This window comes from Meles meles, chromosome 7, assembly GCF_922984935.1.
Source record: "Meles meles chromosome 7, mMelMel3.1 paternal haplotype, whole genome shotgun sequence".
NCBI lineage: Eukaryota > Metazoa > Chordata > Mammalia > Carnivora > Mustelidae > Meles > Meles meles.
In genome coordinates this window covers 103,738,073-103,753,899 of record NC_060072.1, presented here as the reverse complement: position 1 = coordinate 103,753,899, position 15,827 = coordinate 103,738,073, and the positions used below count along the sequence as shown (strand labels likewise).

The 15,827-nt window shown below is 42.2% G+C and overlaps 1 protein-coding gene and 1 long non-coding RNA gene across 3 annotated transcripts in view; one reads left to right on the top strand and one right to left on the bottom strand.

Moving 5' to 3' along the window:
- The window catches only part of LOC123947186, a 120,055-nt gene that overhangs the window by 21,179 nt on the left and 83,049 nt on the right, over positions 1-15,827 (bottom strand). Inside the window, exon 5 of one of the 2 annotated variants that reach the window (XR_006819717.1) lies at positions 15,257-15,312. The exons of the other annotated variant lie outside the window; for it this stretch is intronic. This is a non-coding gene — a long non-coding RNA (uncharacterized LOC123947186). Of the gene's footprint in view, positions 1-15,256; positions 15,313-15,827 lie in introns of those variants that run through there. 2 annotated transcript variants of the gene reach the window in all.
- Positions 1-15,827, top strand: part of C7H12orf56 (chromosome 7 C12orf56 homolog) — a 95,827-nt gene that overhangs the window by 26,889 nt on the left and 53,111 nt on the right. Inside the window, exon 2 of the mRNA XM_046013227.1 lies at positions 6,957-7,119. Coding sequence (XP_045869183.1) covers positions 6,957-7,119 — 163 coding nt within the window. The remainder of the gene's footprint in view (positions 1-6,956; positions 7,120-15,827) is intronic.

Here is a 15,827-nt window from a genome sequence, read left to right as displayed (position 1 = left end):
CACATGATTACAGTTAACTCCTGCAAGATCCTCAATGAATACCATTTGTGATCAGTTAAATAAGATCAAGATATCCAATAATCTATTTGACAAAATTGGTAATTGGGGATCTTATCTAAGGGATGTGATAATCATTTTGGGCCTAATACTCGTTTTTTGTTGTTTTTTTTTCTTTTTACCTGGCTTCAGGTGATGCCACTCCAGCTGGTCAGTGATTTTTTTTTAAGATTTTATTTATTTATTTATTTGACAGAGAGAGACCACAAGTAGACAGAGAGGCAGGCAGAGAGAGAGAGAGGGAAGCAGGCTCGCCACTGAGCAGAGAGCCCGATGCGGGACCCTGAGATCATGACCTGAGCCGAAGGCAGCGGCTTAACCCACTGAGTCACCCAGGCGCCCCTAATACTCGTTTTATTTTCATCCTTTTGCACGTACTGATGCATGTACCATTTGTTGCCCATCCTGAGCCCCCTGGAGCCATACCACAAACTCCTGGACCAACCGCTTGAAAGATTCTAACTGCCACACAGCCCGCTGCCCCATTTCAGCAGGAAGCAGCCAGACCGGTCATCGCCCCAGTCCCTAGGGGCATTTAGGGTTACTATTCCAGGGGGAGGAATGAGTAAGGGACAGGCGGGGCTAGGTGGGGGATGGGGGGGCGCTAGGTGAGGGGCTCACAGAAATCCCAAAAAACATGGAAGTGTGGGGAAACCAGAGATAAGGGGGCAAATTGGACTGCACTGCCCTAGGCCTATGGTCATGTGGGGTGGGTCTTTATGATAATCACCTGTGACCAACAAAGAATAAGCAGAGCCTAAAAAGAAAGTAGCCATTGAAGGGTCTTACCAAAAGAGATGTTAAAAGAATTCAAGTTCCCTGTTAGCTTTCTATAAAAGACCAACCCTAAAAGGCCTTCAGCCAGCAACCCTGTTGGGACCCTTCTCTTGAGAACTTTTTTGGTATCTTCACTTAATCAACTTCCATCGCTTTACACACTTTAAAAAAAATGCTTTGCAAAAACTTCTGTGAGGAAGTTTTTATGAATGTCAGGTTTGACTTTAAAAAGACTATTATTGGGGCACCTGGGTGGCTCAGTGGGTTAAAGCCTCTGCCTTCGGCTCGGGTCATGATCCCAGGATCCTGGGATCGAGCCCCACATCAGGCTCTCTGCTCCGCAGGGAGCCTGCTTCCTCCTCTCTCTCTGCCTGCCTCTCTGCCTAGTTGTGATTTCTCTCTGTCAAATAAATAAAATAAAAAAAAAAAAAAAAAAGACTATTATTTGCTTTCCCTAGGCTAGGAAATCAGGCCCAATAAAGGCTCTCCACCAGATTCCTCTTGTAGTACCTATTAATTTGAGTGAATTTTTAGATCCTGAAAGTTTCTTTTCTTTTTTTTTTTTTTTTTTTTTTTGAAGATTTTACTTATTTGACACACACAGTACAAGCAGGGAGAGGGAGAAGCAGACTCCCCGCTGAGCAGGGAGCCCGGGGACCCTGAGATCTTGACTTGAGCCTAAGCCTAACTTCTTAACTGACTGAACCACCCAGGTGCCCGAGGTTTCTTAATTTCTTAATTGCCTAGCCTGTCAGAAGTAATCTTCCTGATAACTGTGAGGCTGGGTCTCTGGGCTAGTTTTCCTGGGCTGGCTTTGTAAGCACGGGCTCCTTCAATACACCAAATCTTTGGCCCTTAAAATGGTTTGCCGTTATCTGGTTAAATGAATATCCACTCCCTCCACCCCGCACCCCCTGCCCCAGCCTTTTCAAAAGATTTATTTTGAGAGAGGGAGAGACAGAGAGAGCATGTGGGAGAGTGGTGGAGACGGGCAGAGGAAGAGAAAGAGTCCCAAGCAGACTCCTGCTGAGCATAGAGCCTAATGCTGGGCTCAATCCCATAACCCTGAGATCGTGACTTGAGCTGATTCCAAGAGCCTGACTCTTTGGGACGCCTGGGTGGCTCAGTTGTTAACTGGCTGCCTTGGCTCAAGTCATGATCCCGGGGTCCTGGGACTGAGCCCCACAAGGGGCTCTCCACTCAGCGGGAAGCCCGCTTCTTCCTCTCCAGCTCCCCCTGCTTCTGTTCCCTCTTTCGCTGTGTCAAATAAATAAATAAAATCTTAAAAAAAAAAAAAGAGTATGATGCTTTATCAACTGAGCCACCCAGGCACCCCAAATGAATATCTTTCTTAAATAGGACACTTTTTTTTTTTTTTTTTTAAGATTTTATTTATTTATTTATTTGATAGCGAGAGAGAGAGATCACAGGCAGGCAGAGAGAGAGAGAGAGAGGGAAGCAGGCTCCCTGCCGAGCAGAGAGCCCAACGCGGGACTCGATCCCAGGACCCTGAGATCATGACCTGAGCCGAAGGCAGCGGCTTAACCCACTGAGCCACCCAGGCGCCCCTTAAATAGGACACTTAATAGAAGGCCTTGGATATACAATCAATGTGTACAATTACATCCTGGTAAAAGGAAGTCAGATCTTAACTCAATCTAGTAAGTTTCTGAATTCTGGGGGAGCCAGTGAAAATCAGATATTTAAATATTTTTGGTTTATGAGAGCAGAATTTCTAAATTATTATGGGTTAAACACTAGCTACAATTTAAGAAGGAAGATAAAAAGCTTCCTCATATATTTAGAAAATAGAACATTAGAACAACATCAATAATATTCTAAGCAAATAACCACAATAAAACTTCTATCAGTTTCATTTAGTCCTGTAAAGTTAAGTCTCGTCCTGGGGCATTTTAGGTTAGGAGTCTGATGAAGCCACCGGCTTCTTGACCTAATGGAGTCTTGGAAATCCTAACTCAGTCCGCTGGTGTGGTCTGAGTTGTCTAAGGAATGTTAGATCAGCTCTGAAGTCTTTGAAGAGCCTGTCTCAATCCTTTTCCCAGGAGGTTCTGCTCTGAGACTGTCTTTTGTTGAGGACAAAAAGTCTGTGTTTTTTTTTTTTAATCTTATAAAAGAACCTTCAAGCAAGCATCACAATAAAATAACTATCCGTAGAAGACAGAGATTCAAATGACTGTGGTTGGTTTATTTTTGAGAACCTTTCAAATGTGAAAGGTCCGATGAAGTTGCCCATTAAAAACAGGCAACTAACTAGAAAATTTGGTTTTTCCTATGGCATGCAAAACAAAGGTAATAAAGCCATTGCAATAAATTAGACAAAATGTCTCTAAGGATAGTGACAAAGCCCATTTTTAAGGACATCAATAAAAGTTACATTTCAGGGGCACCTGGGTGGCTGGCTCAGTCAGTTAAACGTCTGTCTTTGGCTCGAGTCATGATTCCGGGGTCCTGGGATCGAGCCCTGCCTGGGGCTTCTGCCCACCTGGGAGCCTGCTTCTCCCTCTCCCTCTGCCTTTGCCTCTCCCCACTGCTTTGCTCTCTCTCTCTCTCTCTCAAATAAATAAATAAAATCTTAAAAAGAAAAAGTTATATCTGATTTGTAAAAATAAATAAACATAATTTTTATATGGAGAAAGTCTTTAATATAATAATACTGAAATATAATATATATAATCACTACATATAATTACATATATATGTATATAAATGTGCCAAGATAGTAACAACTTTTTTTAAAGATTTTATTTATTTATTTGACAGAGGGAGAAAGAGCACAAGTACGAAGAGAGGCAGGCCGAGGGAGAGGGGAAGCAGACTCCCCACTGAGCAGGGAGACCGATTCGGGACTGGATCCCAGGACCTGAGCCGAAGGGAGACGCTTAACCGACTGAGCCACCCAGGTGCCCCTAAAGATTTATTTATATACAGCACGACTGGGTGACTCAGTTGGTTAAGCGTCTGGTTTTGGCTCAGGTCATGATCTCAGGATCCTAGGACTGAGCCCCATTATCGGGTTCTCTACTTATCGGGGAAGCCTGCTTCTCCCTCTCCCTCTGCTGCTCCCCTGCTTGTGCTCTCTTACTCTCTCTTTCAAATAAATAAATAAAATTTTACAAGAAAAAAAGATTTTACTTACTTGAGAGAGAGCGAGCAAGAGAGCACAAGTGCACAGGGGGCAGGGACAGAGAGATTGAGAGAAAGTCTTAAGCGGGCTCCATGCTGAGTGTGGAGCCTGAGGTGGGGCTCGATCTCAGAACCCTGAGATCAGGACCTGAGCCAAAACCAAGAGTGGGATGCTTAACCAATGGTGCCACGAGGTGCTCCAGATTATCACAACATTAAACCAAAACTAGCAGGGCACCTGGGTGGCTCAGTTGGTTGGGCGTCTGCCTTAGGTAATCCTGCTTCTCCCTTTGCCTGTCTCTCTGCCTGCTTCCCCTCTCTCATTCTTTCTTTCTCTCTGACAAATAAATAAAAATTTAAAAAATAAAGTACTGGGGTGCCTGGGTGGCTCAGTGGGTTAAAGCCTCTGCCTTCGGCTCAGGTCATGATCCCAGGGTCCTAGGATTGAGCCCCACATCGGGGTCTCTGCTCCGCGGGAAGCCTACCTCCCCCTCTCTCTCTGCCTGCCTCTCTGCCTGCTTGTGATCTCTGTCTCTCAAATAAATAAATAAAATCTTAAAAAAAAATAAAGTATTAGATGTTAGGGGCATCTGGCTGTTCAGTCAGGGGAGTGTGCAAGTCTTGATCTCAGGGTTATGAGTTTGAGCCCTACATTGGGTGTAGGAATTACTTAAAAATAAAATATTATAAAAAGTAGGGGTGCCTGGGTGGCTCAGTCTTTGGGTATCTGCCTTCAGCTCAGGTTATGATCCCAGGGTCCTGGGATTGAGCCCCACACTGGGGTCCCTATGGGTCAGGAAGGCTGCTTCTCCCTTCCCACCCCCTCTGCTTGTGTTTCCTCTCTCACTGTGTCTCTCTCTGTCAAATAAATAAAATCTTTTTTAAAAAATTTAAAAAGTAAACAAAAATAAAGTATTAGATGTTAAATTTCCTTATTTTGGGGGAATTATAGAAACATTTTTCTTCTGTAAGGGCTTATTTCTCCAAGTCATCAAAACAGAGCCCCTTAAATAGTCTTTATAATTAATTTATTAATACCCTCTGGAAAAGGAAAGTATTACCCACTGCCACAATAAGAGGTAAAGCCTTTTCTAAATTATAGACATCTAAGTAGAGAGCATATATTTTCAGATCAGTAAACACAAAAACACACCATCTCACTGGTTCAGAAATCCAGCAACCGTTCTCTTAATCAAAGGGTGGTAATCAGTTGCATTCCACTGGACACAATTAACTTGTGTCAGTATGAACTGGAATAATTTTCACTATTACCAGTTTTCTACAATTTACAGTGTTTTCTTTTCTTTGTGTATTTTTAAATAATCTCTACACCCAGTGTGGGGCTCCAACTTACAACCCTAAGATCAAGAGTCACAGGCTCTACCCACTAAGCCAGTGACTCAACTGGCTTAAAACACTTAAAGTGTTTTAAAGATTTATTGATTTATTTATTTGAGAGAGAGAGAAGAGAAAGACAGAGAGAGACAGCACACTTGAGTGGGGGGAGGGGCAGAGGGAGAAGGAGAGAATCTCAAGCAGAGGTAGAGCCCATCATAGGGCTCCAGTTCATAGCCTTTCCATCATGACCTGAGCCGAAATCAGGAGTCAGTCGCTTAAACAACTGAGCCACCCAGGCGCCCCCACTTACAGTGTTTTAAAATAGCGCAAAGGCAATAAATGAAGGAAAACACCTAGATCATCTTTTTTGCCCAGTTCAAAGCCTCTTATAGTTTTTCCTGACAACAGCAAGAGAAAAAAATAAAATACAGAGTTACATAAAACAAACAAAAACCTTAGGCATATGTATAATAGGATTCTAATTTTATAAGCATATCCTTGCAGGTATCAAATAGCTTAAGCCGTTTCTGAAGAATCTTGTTCAGAGGAGTAACCTCTACTAACTATAAGCTTTTATAATTAATGAAAACACATCCTTGGAAGACCTGCTATGCTTCATTAGCTTGGTTCAAATTGCTCTATATATTTGAAAATAATTTTAAAAATTAAATTTGAGTAGATTCTGATACCTTTTCATTAGTTTATCTTCCTATCTTTAATTCCCCTGAGTTAGATTTTTTAAAAATTTGATATTTCCTTCATAATATTTGTGAAAAGAGAATGATGAAACCGGATGATCACAGGAAATATTTTTATCCAAATTCTAAGTAACTTTGCAAAAAGCCTATAAAGGTATTCCTCCTGATGCTTGGATTAAAGGTTTTAAATATGCCTCTGGTGATTCTCTGGCTTTACTCTTGGCTTTTCAGTCAGATGCTATTGCTGCCTACCTGTCATAAAAAGGGAAGCAGATTGCTAAAGATCTAAAAATTCTAAGGCTGGGTGGCTCAGTCAGTTAAGCGTATGACTCTTGGTTTCAGCTCAGGTCTTGATCCTGAGGTCGTGAGGTTTGGGGCTCCATGCTAGCTGTGGAGCCTGCCTTAAAAAAAAAAATCCTATGTATTTATTGAGACTTTTTCTCTTTTTAATCAAGAATAGAAAACAGAGCACTTTGGAGAGAAGAGAAAGCTATTTAGGAGCAGGAAACTTCCATAATTCAAACCTGCAAGTTTGTATTCACAGAATCTTTGTATACTGTCCCCCGCAAATGGACATTTTCCACTGCATAGAAAAATCCTAGTTTAAAGCCATTAATTATACATTTTTAAGGCTTAAAAAATCTATTTTCAAAATGAAAGGGTGAAGGATATATTTTCACAAACAAAAACACTATTACTATTTATTTAGCAATCCTGTAGTGTAAATAATGTCTTAGGGTCTGTTGCTAAATGCATTTTTAGTAAAGACTAAAAGAAATAGAGGAACAATTGAGAAACCTGACAAGAGGAAAGATTTCCCAGGAAAAAAATAAGAAAGAATGTGGTTTAAACTTGCCCTGAGCTTTAGGGGATTTATTATCACAGGACAGAGAAACAGTTGTATTTGCCCTCAATTAGCTTAATTACTTATATTTTTTTCAGATTGATGATTACCCACAATTTTTGAGTCCACCAGATAGAGAAACCAATCAACATATTCGTATCATCCATTCTTCAAATGTTTTGAAAAAAGAGCGTGAAAAATCAAAAGGTGTCAAGAAATTCTCGTTTCCATTTCATCATGGTACTTCTGACAACAAAGAAGGTATGCATATATTTCTTAAAGTGACACAAGAAAAGATGCATTACTTTATAAGACAAAAAAGAATGTTCTTTTTTCCTCCCCAGCTTTACTGAGGTACGACTGACAAATAAAAATTATATAAGGTGTTAAATGTGATATTTTAGTCTATGTATACACTGTGAAATGATTACCACAATCAGGCTAATCATTTCACACAGCTATCATTTTGTATAAATGATGAGAACACTTAGGATCTATTTTCTTTGCAAGTTTCAAGCACACCCTATATTATTGTTAACTATAGTCACCATGCTGTGCGTTTTGATCTCCAAAGACAAAACTCCAAAGACAAAACTTATTTGTCTTATAATGAACATCTACCTTTTGACCAACATCTACCTTTCCCCCCACCAAGCCCCCAGCCCCTAGTAAATTACCATTTTACTATCTGTTACTATGAGTTTGTCTTTTTTGGGTTCAACATAAGAGAGATTATGTACTGGTTCTCTTTTTATGTCTGGTTTATTTCACTTAGCATGATGTCCTCCAGGTTCATCCATGTTGTCTCAAATACAAGATTTTTTGTTTTTTAGATTTTATTTTATTTCTTTATATTTTAAAGTAATCCCTACACCCAACGTGGCTCTTGAACTCATGACCCCAAGATCAAGAGTCAGATGCTCGGAATGTTTGGGTGGCTCAGCCGGTTGGGAGGCTGCCTTTGGCTCAGGTTGTGATCCCAAGGTCCTGGGATTGAGTCCCACATTTGGGTCGTTGCTCAGGGGGGAGCCTGCTTCTCCCTCTGTCTGCTGCTCCCCCTGCCGTGCTGTCTCTCTCAGATGATAAAATAAATAAAATATTAAAAAAAAAAAAAAGCCAGATGCTCTGCCAACTGAGCCAGGCAGATGCCCCAGGATTTTTTTTTTTTTTTAAGATTTATTTATCTGAAACAGAGAGAGAACACGAGCAGCGGGGGAGGGTAGGGGCAGAGAAGAGAGAGAATCCACAAGCAGACTCCTCATTGAGCAGGGAGCCAGACTTGGAGCTCGATCCCAGGACCCTGAGATCAGGACCTGAGCCTAAATCAAGAGCTGGACACTCACCTGAGTGTCCCCCAGGCACCCCAGATTTTCCCTTTTTAAAAGGCTAAATAATATTAGATTGTGTGTATATGCATGTGTGTACACCCATACACCCCCTCCCCTGACACCCACACACATTTTATTTATCCATTCATGTATTGCTGGACACTAAAGTTACTGTAAATATGCTGCTATGAATAAGGGAGGGCAGTTATCTGAGATAGTGATTTTATTTCCTTTAGATACAAACCCAGAAATGGGAATGCTGGATCATATGGTAGTCCTATTTTTGTTTTTTGAGGAGCCTCCATACTGTTTTCCACAGTGGTTGTACCAATTTGCAGCCCTACCAACAGTGCATAAGGGTTCCCTTTTCTCCACATCCTCACCAATACTTGCTATCTTTTGGCTTTGTGAGGGTTGCCATCGTAACAGCTATGAGGTCTCATTGTGGTTTTGATTTTTCAATTCCATGATGATTGATGGGCTAATTCATCCATTCTCAGTACAGTATGCCATACATGAGGATATGTGGGAAAAAAGGAAAGAAAGAAAAGAATGGAAAGTAAGAAACGGGGAGAAATGAAGAAAGACAAAAGAGAGAAAGAAGTGTGTTCACTGAATACTGGTTTTAAAAAAAGAATGAGCTAGAATCTGGATTCCATTTGGTCAGTTCTTTTTTTAAGTTATTTTTAAGATTTTATTTATTTATTCATCAGAGAGAGAGACTGAGCACAAGTAGGGGGAGCGACAGGCAGAGGGAGAAGCAGGCTACCGCTGAGCAGTGAGCCCAATTCAGGGCTCCATCCCAGGACCCTGGGATCATAACCTGAACCAAAGGCAGATGCTTAACCCACTGAGCCACCCAGGCACCCTTGGTCAGTTCTTGTTTAATTTTAATAACCTTATTAACAACCACTTTTTTTTTTTTTTTAAGATCTGACAGAGGGAGACACAGCGAGAGAGGGAACGCAAGCAGGGGGAGTGGGAGAGGGAGAAGAAGGCTTCCCGCTGAGCAGGGAGCCCGACGTGGGGCTTGATCTCAGGACCCCAGGATTATGACCTGAGCCAAAGGCAGACGCTTAACAATTGAGCCACCCCGGTGCCCCCAACAACCACATATTTTAATGAAAAACCTGATCAAGAAGTACAGGGGATAACCAGAAACACTGTGAACCTGGCTATAGGAAAACTCCTGATAGTCATCTCTGTGAATCTTGGGCTTCCCCAAGCAAGGGAAGCCACAAGGTCCTGTTCCGATAATTATGGTTTATTGTGGTTATTAACAGCATTAGTGTTGGGAACTTGTTCACCCAAGAACTATGATTCACACCTAGATAAAAAGATGAAAAACCATCTTTAATTTTGTTTAGGGAGCTCAGCATCTGATGCAGATGATTTTCCCACTGGGCACAAGGAGATCTAGAAAATCCACAGTGGGGTGGGGAGAAAGGGGAGGTGAGGAGTCAGGGCTCCCGGTACTCACCCTGCTCAACCAGAGCTCCCGTGCTTTTATGTTTCACATTTTGGGCTGTACAGCTTTCTGGTGAGTAAGTTTTTAAAATCCAAGGACAAATCGATAAAAATAGAATATGTCGTTCAGCATTCTACTGTTTATTTCGAGTCTTATTTTATACATGTACATAAAATGTGATTATATCTAAAGGCGCCCTTTATATGCAATCCATATAACCGGGAGGTAGTCAAAAGCAGAGAAGCATGGGCTTTGGACTCTCTCAGCTGACATCTGAATCCCGGCTCCCACCTTTCCAGCTGTGTGACTGTCTACAAGTCACAGCCTCTGGGAGCCTCAGTTTCCTTGTCTTTCTATTGCTACTTTCACAGGGGTTTTGTGTTACATGAAATAATGTGGGCGAGGCTGGGCACACAGCAGGAAAGCAGTCAGCTGTTGAGATCACATCCTTAGCTTAGAGGAAGGTCAGAATAAAGTCCCCACAGGGCTCCTGGATAGGCCCTTCCACTTCTGGCCTCTAGCCAGTGGAGCTAGACCAGTGCACACCAGTCAACTGGCTCGTCACTAGCCTTCCCTCCAGGTAAGACTCAGAGCTCTTGGAGTACCGGATAACTACAAAGTGTGAGAAAACTATCCAGTGTTTGTACACTCTCGTAGACAAGCACCCTTCCACACTGACACTCCGTGGCATGGCAACTGTTTGTAGAAGTTGTAATTAGACTTACTAAATCCCTGGTTGCTCCCCAGGTCTCTTGCCACCCTAATTAGAGTACCTAACTGGCGTTGGTTGCCTTAAATGCATATTTATCCTTGTCCACAAGCATAATTATTCTTGGGTTTTTTTTCCCCCAAGATGTATAAGAAGATAAAAACACACGTTAAAGAAGCTAATTACAGGCAGAAGTTTTATGAAATTTAAATTCCTAGAAACTTCGCAAATGATGTTAAAAGCAGTGAAGACACTTAAAAAAAAAGCTTATCTTGTATTCGAGCACATGGCTATTCATAAAATTATACCTCTCCTCCACTCCTCCTCCTTCACTTTCATCTCTGAATGTTCCCTCTGACACTTTAGTGTAGGGAGTTTTGAAAACCCAAAACTGCTGCTGTCACAAGGAGTCATACATAGCACACATTACAGAATAAAAAACATCCCCCCTTTCTAGAATGCCACCAGGCCTGCGCTCTGATGCCGGTTCTCCACCAAGCTGCTGCTTCCCTGGGTTAGTGTTGCCATGTACCCTGTGGGACCATGGGGTTCACCTCCTAGATAGTCTGTAATATGCAGACCTGAAGCAAGAGAGAGGCTCAAACCTGTCTGACCATCTTCTTGACAACAGTCATTACCAGAGCCTTTAATGTTAATACTGATGATATCATGCCCAGAGAAGTAGCTCACATTAGCTGCCCAGCATTTAAATAAAGATAATTATTAGAACTTACTCCAAACCTCTTGGGTGAACGCCTAGGGAATATTTGTGTCATGTGGCAAAGCTCACACTCAAACCAACCGGATTATCTTAACAAAGGAAGCTCAAAAGTGAGAATCATTTGTAGTAAAAATACTTAGTTTCATCATCTCATTTTCAATAGTCTTCCTAATTAAGCCCACTTTTCTGGAGATATATAGAAAAAGAGGCTTTTCTCTAGAGTATACATGTGTCCTTATATGGGCTAGAAGTAGCACTTGAAGTTGTACTTTTTATGTGTAGATGAAAGGGGATGGTTATTAAACTCTAAATGAACAATGCGACAGGAGCAGAGCGGCTGTGGTGAACTGTATTAGCTGCTAAAGCTCTAGAATGAATTGACTGATTAGCCCCTTAGTTTCAAGTACATTCTTTTTTTTTTTTTTTTTTAAGATTCTATTTATTTATTCATGAGAAACAGAGAGAGAGGCAGAGGGAGAGGGAGAAGCAGGCACCCTGCAGAGCAGGGAGCCCGATGGGGGACTCAGGACCCTAGGACCATGACCCGAGCTAAAGGCGGACACCCAACGACTGAGCCACCCAGGCACCCTCAAGTACGTTCTTGGACAGCAATGTGCAACAGAACTTTCTGCAATGATGGAGCTGTTCTGTATGTAGTCTAATTATATCTAGTACAGTGGCCAACAGCCACATGTGACGACTGTGTACTTAAGATGTGACTAGTGCTACTAACTGAATTTTAATTTAATGTTAATTTTAATAGCTACAGGTGTCTAGTAGCTATAGAATCAGTCACTGCAGCTCTAGATGCATAGAAAAGACTTTAATGGCCTTGGTGGTATCTTTTGAAACATTGGCATAACATGAAGTAGACTAATCCCCAAAACAGAGTGAAACATCATAATTTGATGACACATACACTGAACCAGGTTTTATACAAATATAAGATTGTCTTTTATACCTAAAAGCTACATATTTTTTTAAATGATTGAGGTGGAAGAAAATGAAAACAAGGGGCTGATGAGTCTCTCAGGTTTAGTGGATCATTTTTACATAGGCTTGGCAATCTTCCCCATAGGAATAGGGTTTTGACAAATATAATCAGACCTCTTGCAATTAAGAAAGCACTGCATCTTTTTGGTAGTGTCCTTTCTAAAAATGTGCCTCAGCTGATCAACACTACTGAACATGTCGCCAGGCATCCACCGTGCTAAATGGGAGAAGGACTTCATATCTAAGCTACTGAGGAAGACCGTGGGTTGCTGTGTGCACCCTAGAGAACATAGTGGCAGAAAACGCTGTCATCTGTTATCTGTAATCAGGCTCTCTTTTCATTACACCTGCCAGACTCTGGCCTCTGGCATGTAGGGGACCAGCCCCTCTAGCCAATGTAGAAACAGAGATCAAGCTGTACTTCATTTCTCGGTGGACAGCACAGATGATCCTAAGATCCTAAGATCATCAATGGTAACACCGTTGTTACCAATGAAACTTAAAGCTAACATAGAGAGGGGCAGGGACGCAGACCCTAAAGTTGTTTTTTGTCTTAACCTATGATGTCCTCACCCACAAAAGAGAAAGTTCAAGGTTGGTGATCCTGCATGAAATCAGGTTGAAGAGACAGTTAAGGCTGACTGTTTAGGTAATATCAGCTTCCTAATAGAAAAGACTCAGTGATTTCTTCTCCCCTCCCAGCAAGCCCACAGTGCTGTGCTCCATTTCCTTCCAGCTCTCCTCCAAAATGCCTGCGGTATAGTTGTATACCCAGGACCCTGTGGTTCACGTTCCTGACAGTCTGTAATATGTGGTCCTGAGGCAAGAGGCTCAGACTTGCTGACTTCTGTGCCACAAATGCTAATACATTCTACTTAATTCCAGCAATGATCAAAGGCATTATTTGTATCACAATTAGTGCCCACATTTGTGAAAAGCCTACTATTAGAAGTGTCTATGATGACCGGGGTCTTAAACTTATGTAGTTAGTAGAGGTTTTTCACTTTCAAGTAGAAAAAACTCATTCTGCCTAACTTAATGCCAAAGAGAATTTATTGAAGGATTTTGAGTCTTTTAGGGAATCAAGAGGGGAACAGAAGAAACCCAATAGTGGAAGACCAGAAACCTGGGGGCCTGTTCCTGGGCCTGAACAGCCTGTGAGGGACTTTCTTCTCAATATGGCCAGTTTCAAAGACTCCCAGCTCTGCCTCTCATGTCCAGATGTCACAATCCTAGAGGGAGACATTGATCAGCCCAGCTTGGGTCAGAGCCCACCCCCAGACCACTCAGCTACAGCTCGGATAGGGATGGATCCAGATTTTGTGGGGACTAAAAACTCATACAATTTGCAGAGCCTTCCTTAAGAAAAAGAGTCAAGACACCAAATACAATTGATCTGGAAATGTTGGGATTCAGAGCAAATGGTCAAGAAAGAATTCTTGAAATGTCTTCAGTGCAAAAAGCTGGTTTTTTTTTTATTTGTTTGTTTGTTTGTTTTTAAACATGGGGACAGGACCTGTGGGCAGAAAGAACTGCACTGGGATTGTGATGGGGGACTGATTACATACTTTCAAGTTGGGAGGGGTTTAGGGATAGTGTAAGTCTCTAAGGAATTTTGGAAACAAGGTTTTCAGGAACTTGAGGGGGCTAGCTGTCGTTAGGAAAAGGTCATTTATTGCTGTCTAGTTAAACCTTAGTCATGAAACCCTTCAGATGTATATCAGTGGGTCACATGCTTGGAGGATGACTGGTGACATATATCTTGGAGGGTAGAAATAAAAGAAGTTTCCAAAGGAATTTTTATATGTTAAAGAAGACTTATAGGATCCTGGGGGCGTTGGGCTAAGATTGCCTTTTGCCCTTAACAACGTGTATTAACATTGAGACAGCTGAATCCCTAGAGGAATGTCACTCTACCTGTTTCAGGGACTTGCCAATGGGCTGTAAATAGTAAGGAAATTTAATTTTTTCTTTTGCCTTTGTTTCCCTCATCGTAACAATTGCAGTACTCCCAAGAAATGCAGGCAGAAGAAATCACAAACATGCTCCTCTATGGACAAGAGAGGAAGTGAGACAGAAGGAAAACTGAAGTGGAAAGGGCCTTTGGTCTTGAATGATTGTGGCTAAAATGTCTTCCCTTTACGTATTTAATAAAAACATTTGGCCAGGGGCACCTGGGTGACTCAGTGGGTTAAGCCTCTGCCTTCAGTTCAGGTCATGATCTCAGGGTCCTGGGATCAAGCCCCGAATCGGGCTCTCTGCTCAGCAAGGAGCCTGCTTCCCTCCCCTCTCTCTGCCTGCCTCTCTGCCTGCTTGTGATCTCTCTCTGTGATTTCCTAAATAAAATCTTAGGAAAAAAAAAAACACATTTGGCCATGCGCACACATTGTTAAGGCCTCTCCTAAGACTCTGGAAGGAACTTGTGCAAGTGAGCGGCACTAGAGCTGAATCATCATTAATTTCATTGGAAAGAGCAGTTTTTGTTTTATTTTGTTTTGACTTTAATAAAGATGGGGCAGCCATACTGTGGAAGAGGCCAGTCCCTTAAAGAAGGGAAGGTACTGGGAAGACAAAAGGTCAGAAGACCACTATAGCTTGGTCCTTCCATTAGTCACCGCATAGCTGTGGTTTCCCACTTTTGTGTGTGTGTGTGTGTGTGTGTTTAAGGATTTTATTTTTAAGTAATCTCTGTACCCAACATGGGGCTCAAACTCACACTTCTGAGATCAAAAGTCACATGCTATACCCCCTGAGCCAGCCAAGCGCCCCTCAGTTTCCCACTTATCAGGTTTTTGGCCTCACATCCCCAGGTGATCTCCAAATCTGATGAACTGTGCCAGAATTCAAGGGGGCTGTGTTGACCTCATCTGTCTCTAGATCACAGCCAGCCAGAAAACCACCCACAGCCTCCAGCTATCTTTTTATAGAACCCCCTCCAACATCACCTTTGGCTCTCTGCGGTAAAAGGGTTCTTTCTTCTAAGCACAGAGGTGCTTTGGGCTCCTCTCAGACCCATGGGAGTGAAAGAGAACTTTGCAGATCAGTTCGAAAGGAAAGGGGTCAAACACAGAGCAAACACACTTACGATTTTTATTTCATTTGAGCCTCTGCCTTCGGCTCGGGTTGTGGTCTCGGGGTCCTGGGATCGAGTCCCGCGTCGGGCTCTCTGCTTGGCAGGGAGCCTGCTTCCTCCTCTCTCTCTCTGCCTGCCTCTCTGCCTACTTGTAATTTCTCTCTGTCAAATAAATAAATAAAATCTTAAAAAAAATAAATGGAAAAAATTAAAAGAGAGGGAGGAGTAAAGGGAAGCAAGCAAGTCAAGAAGGAAGCTGCAATCAGACACATGAAAAAATGTTCATCATCACTAGCCATCAGGGAGATTCAAATTAAAACAACATTGAGATACCACCTGACACCAGTTAGAATGGCCAAAATTAGCAAGACAGGAAACAACGTGTGTTGGAGAGGATGTGGAGAAAGGGGAACCCTCTTACACTGTTGGTGGGAATGCAAGTTAGTGCAGCCTCTTTGGAGAACAGTGTGGAGATTCCTGAAGAAATTAAGAATAGAGCTTCCCTATGACCCTGCAATTGCACTGCTGGGTATTTACCCCAAAGATACAGATGTAGTGAAAAGAAGGGCCATCTGTACCCCAATGTTTATAGCAGCAATGGCTACGGTCGCCAAACTGTGGAAAGAACCAAGATGCCCTTCAACAGACAAATGGATAAGGAAGATGTGGTCCATATA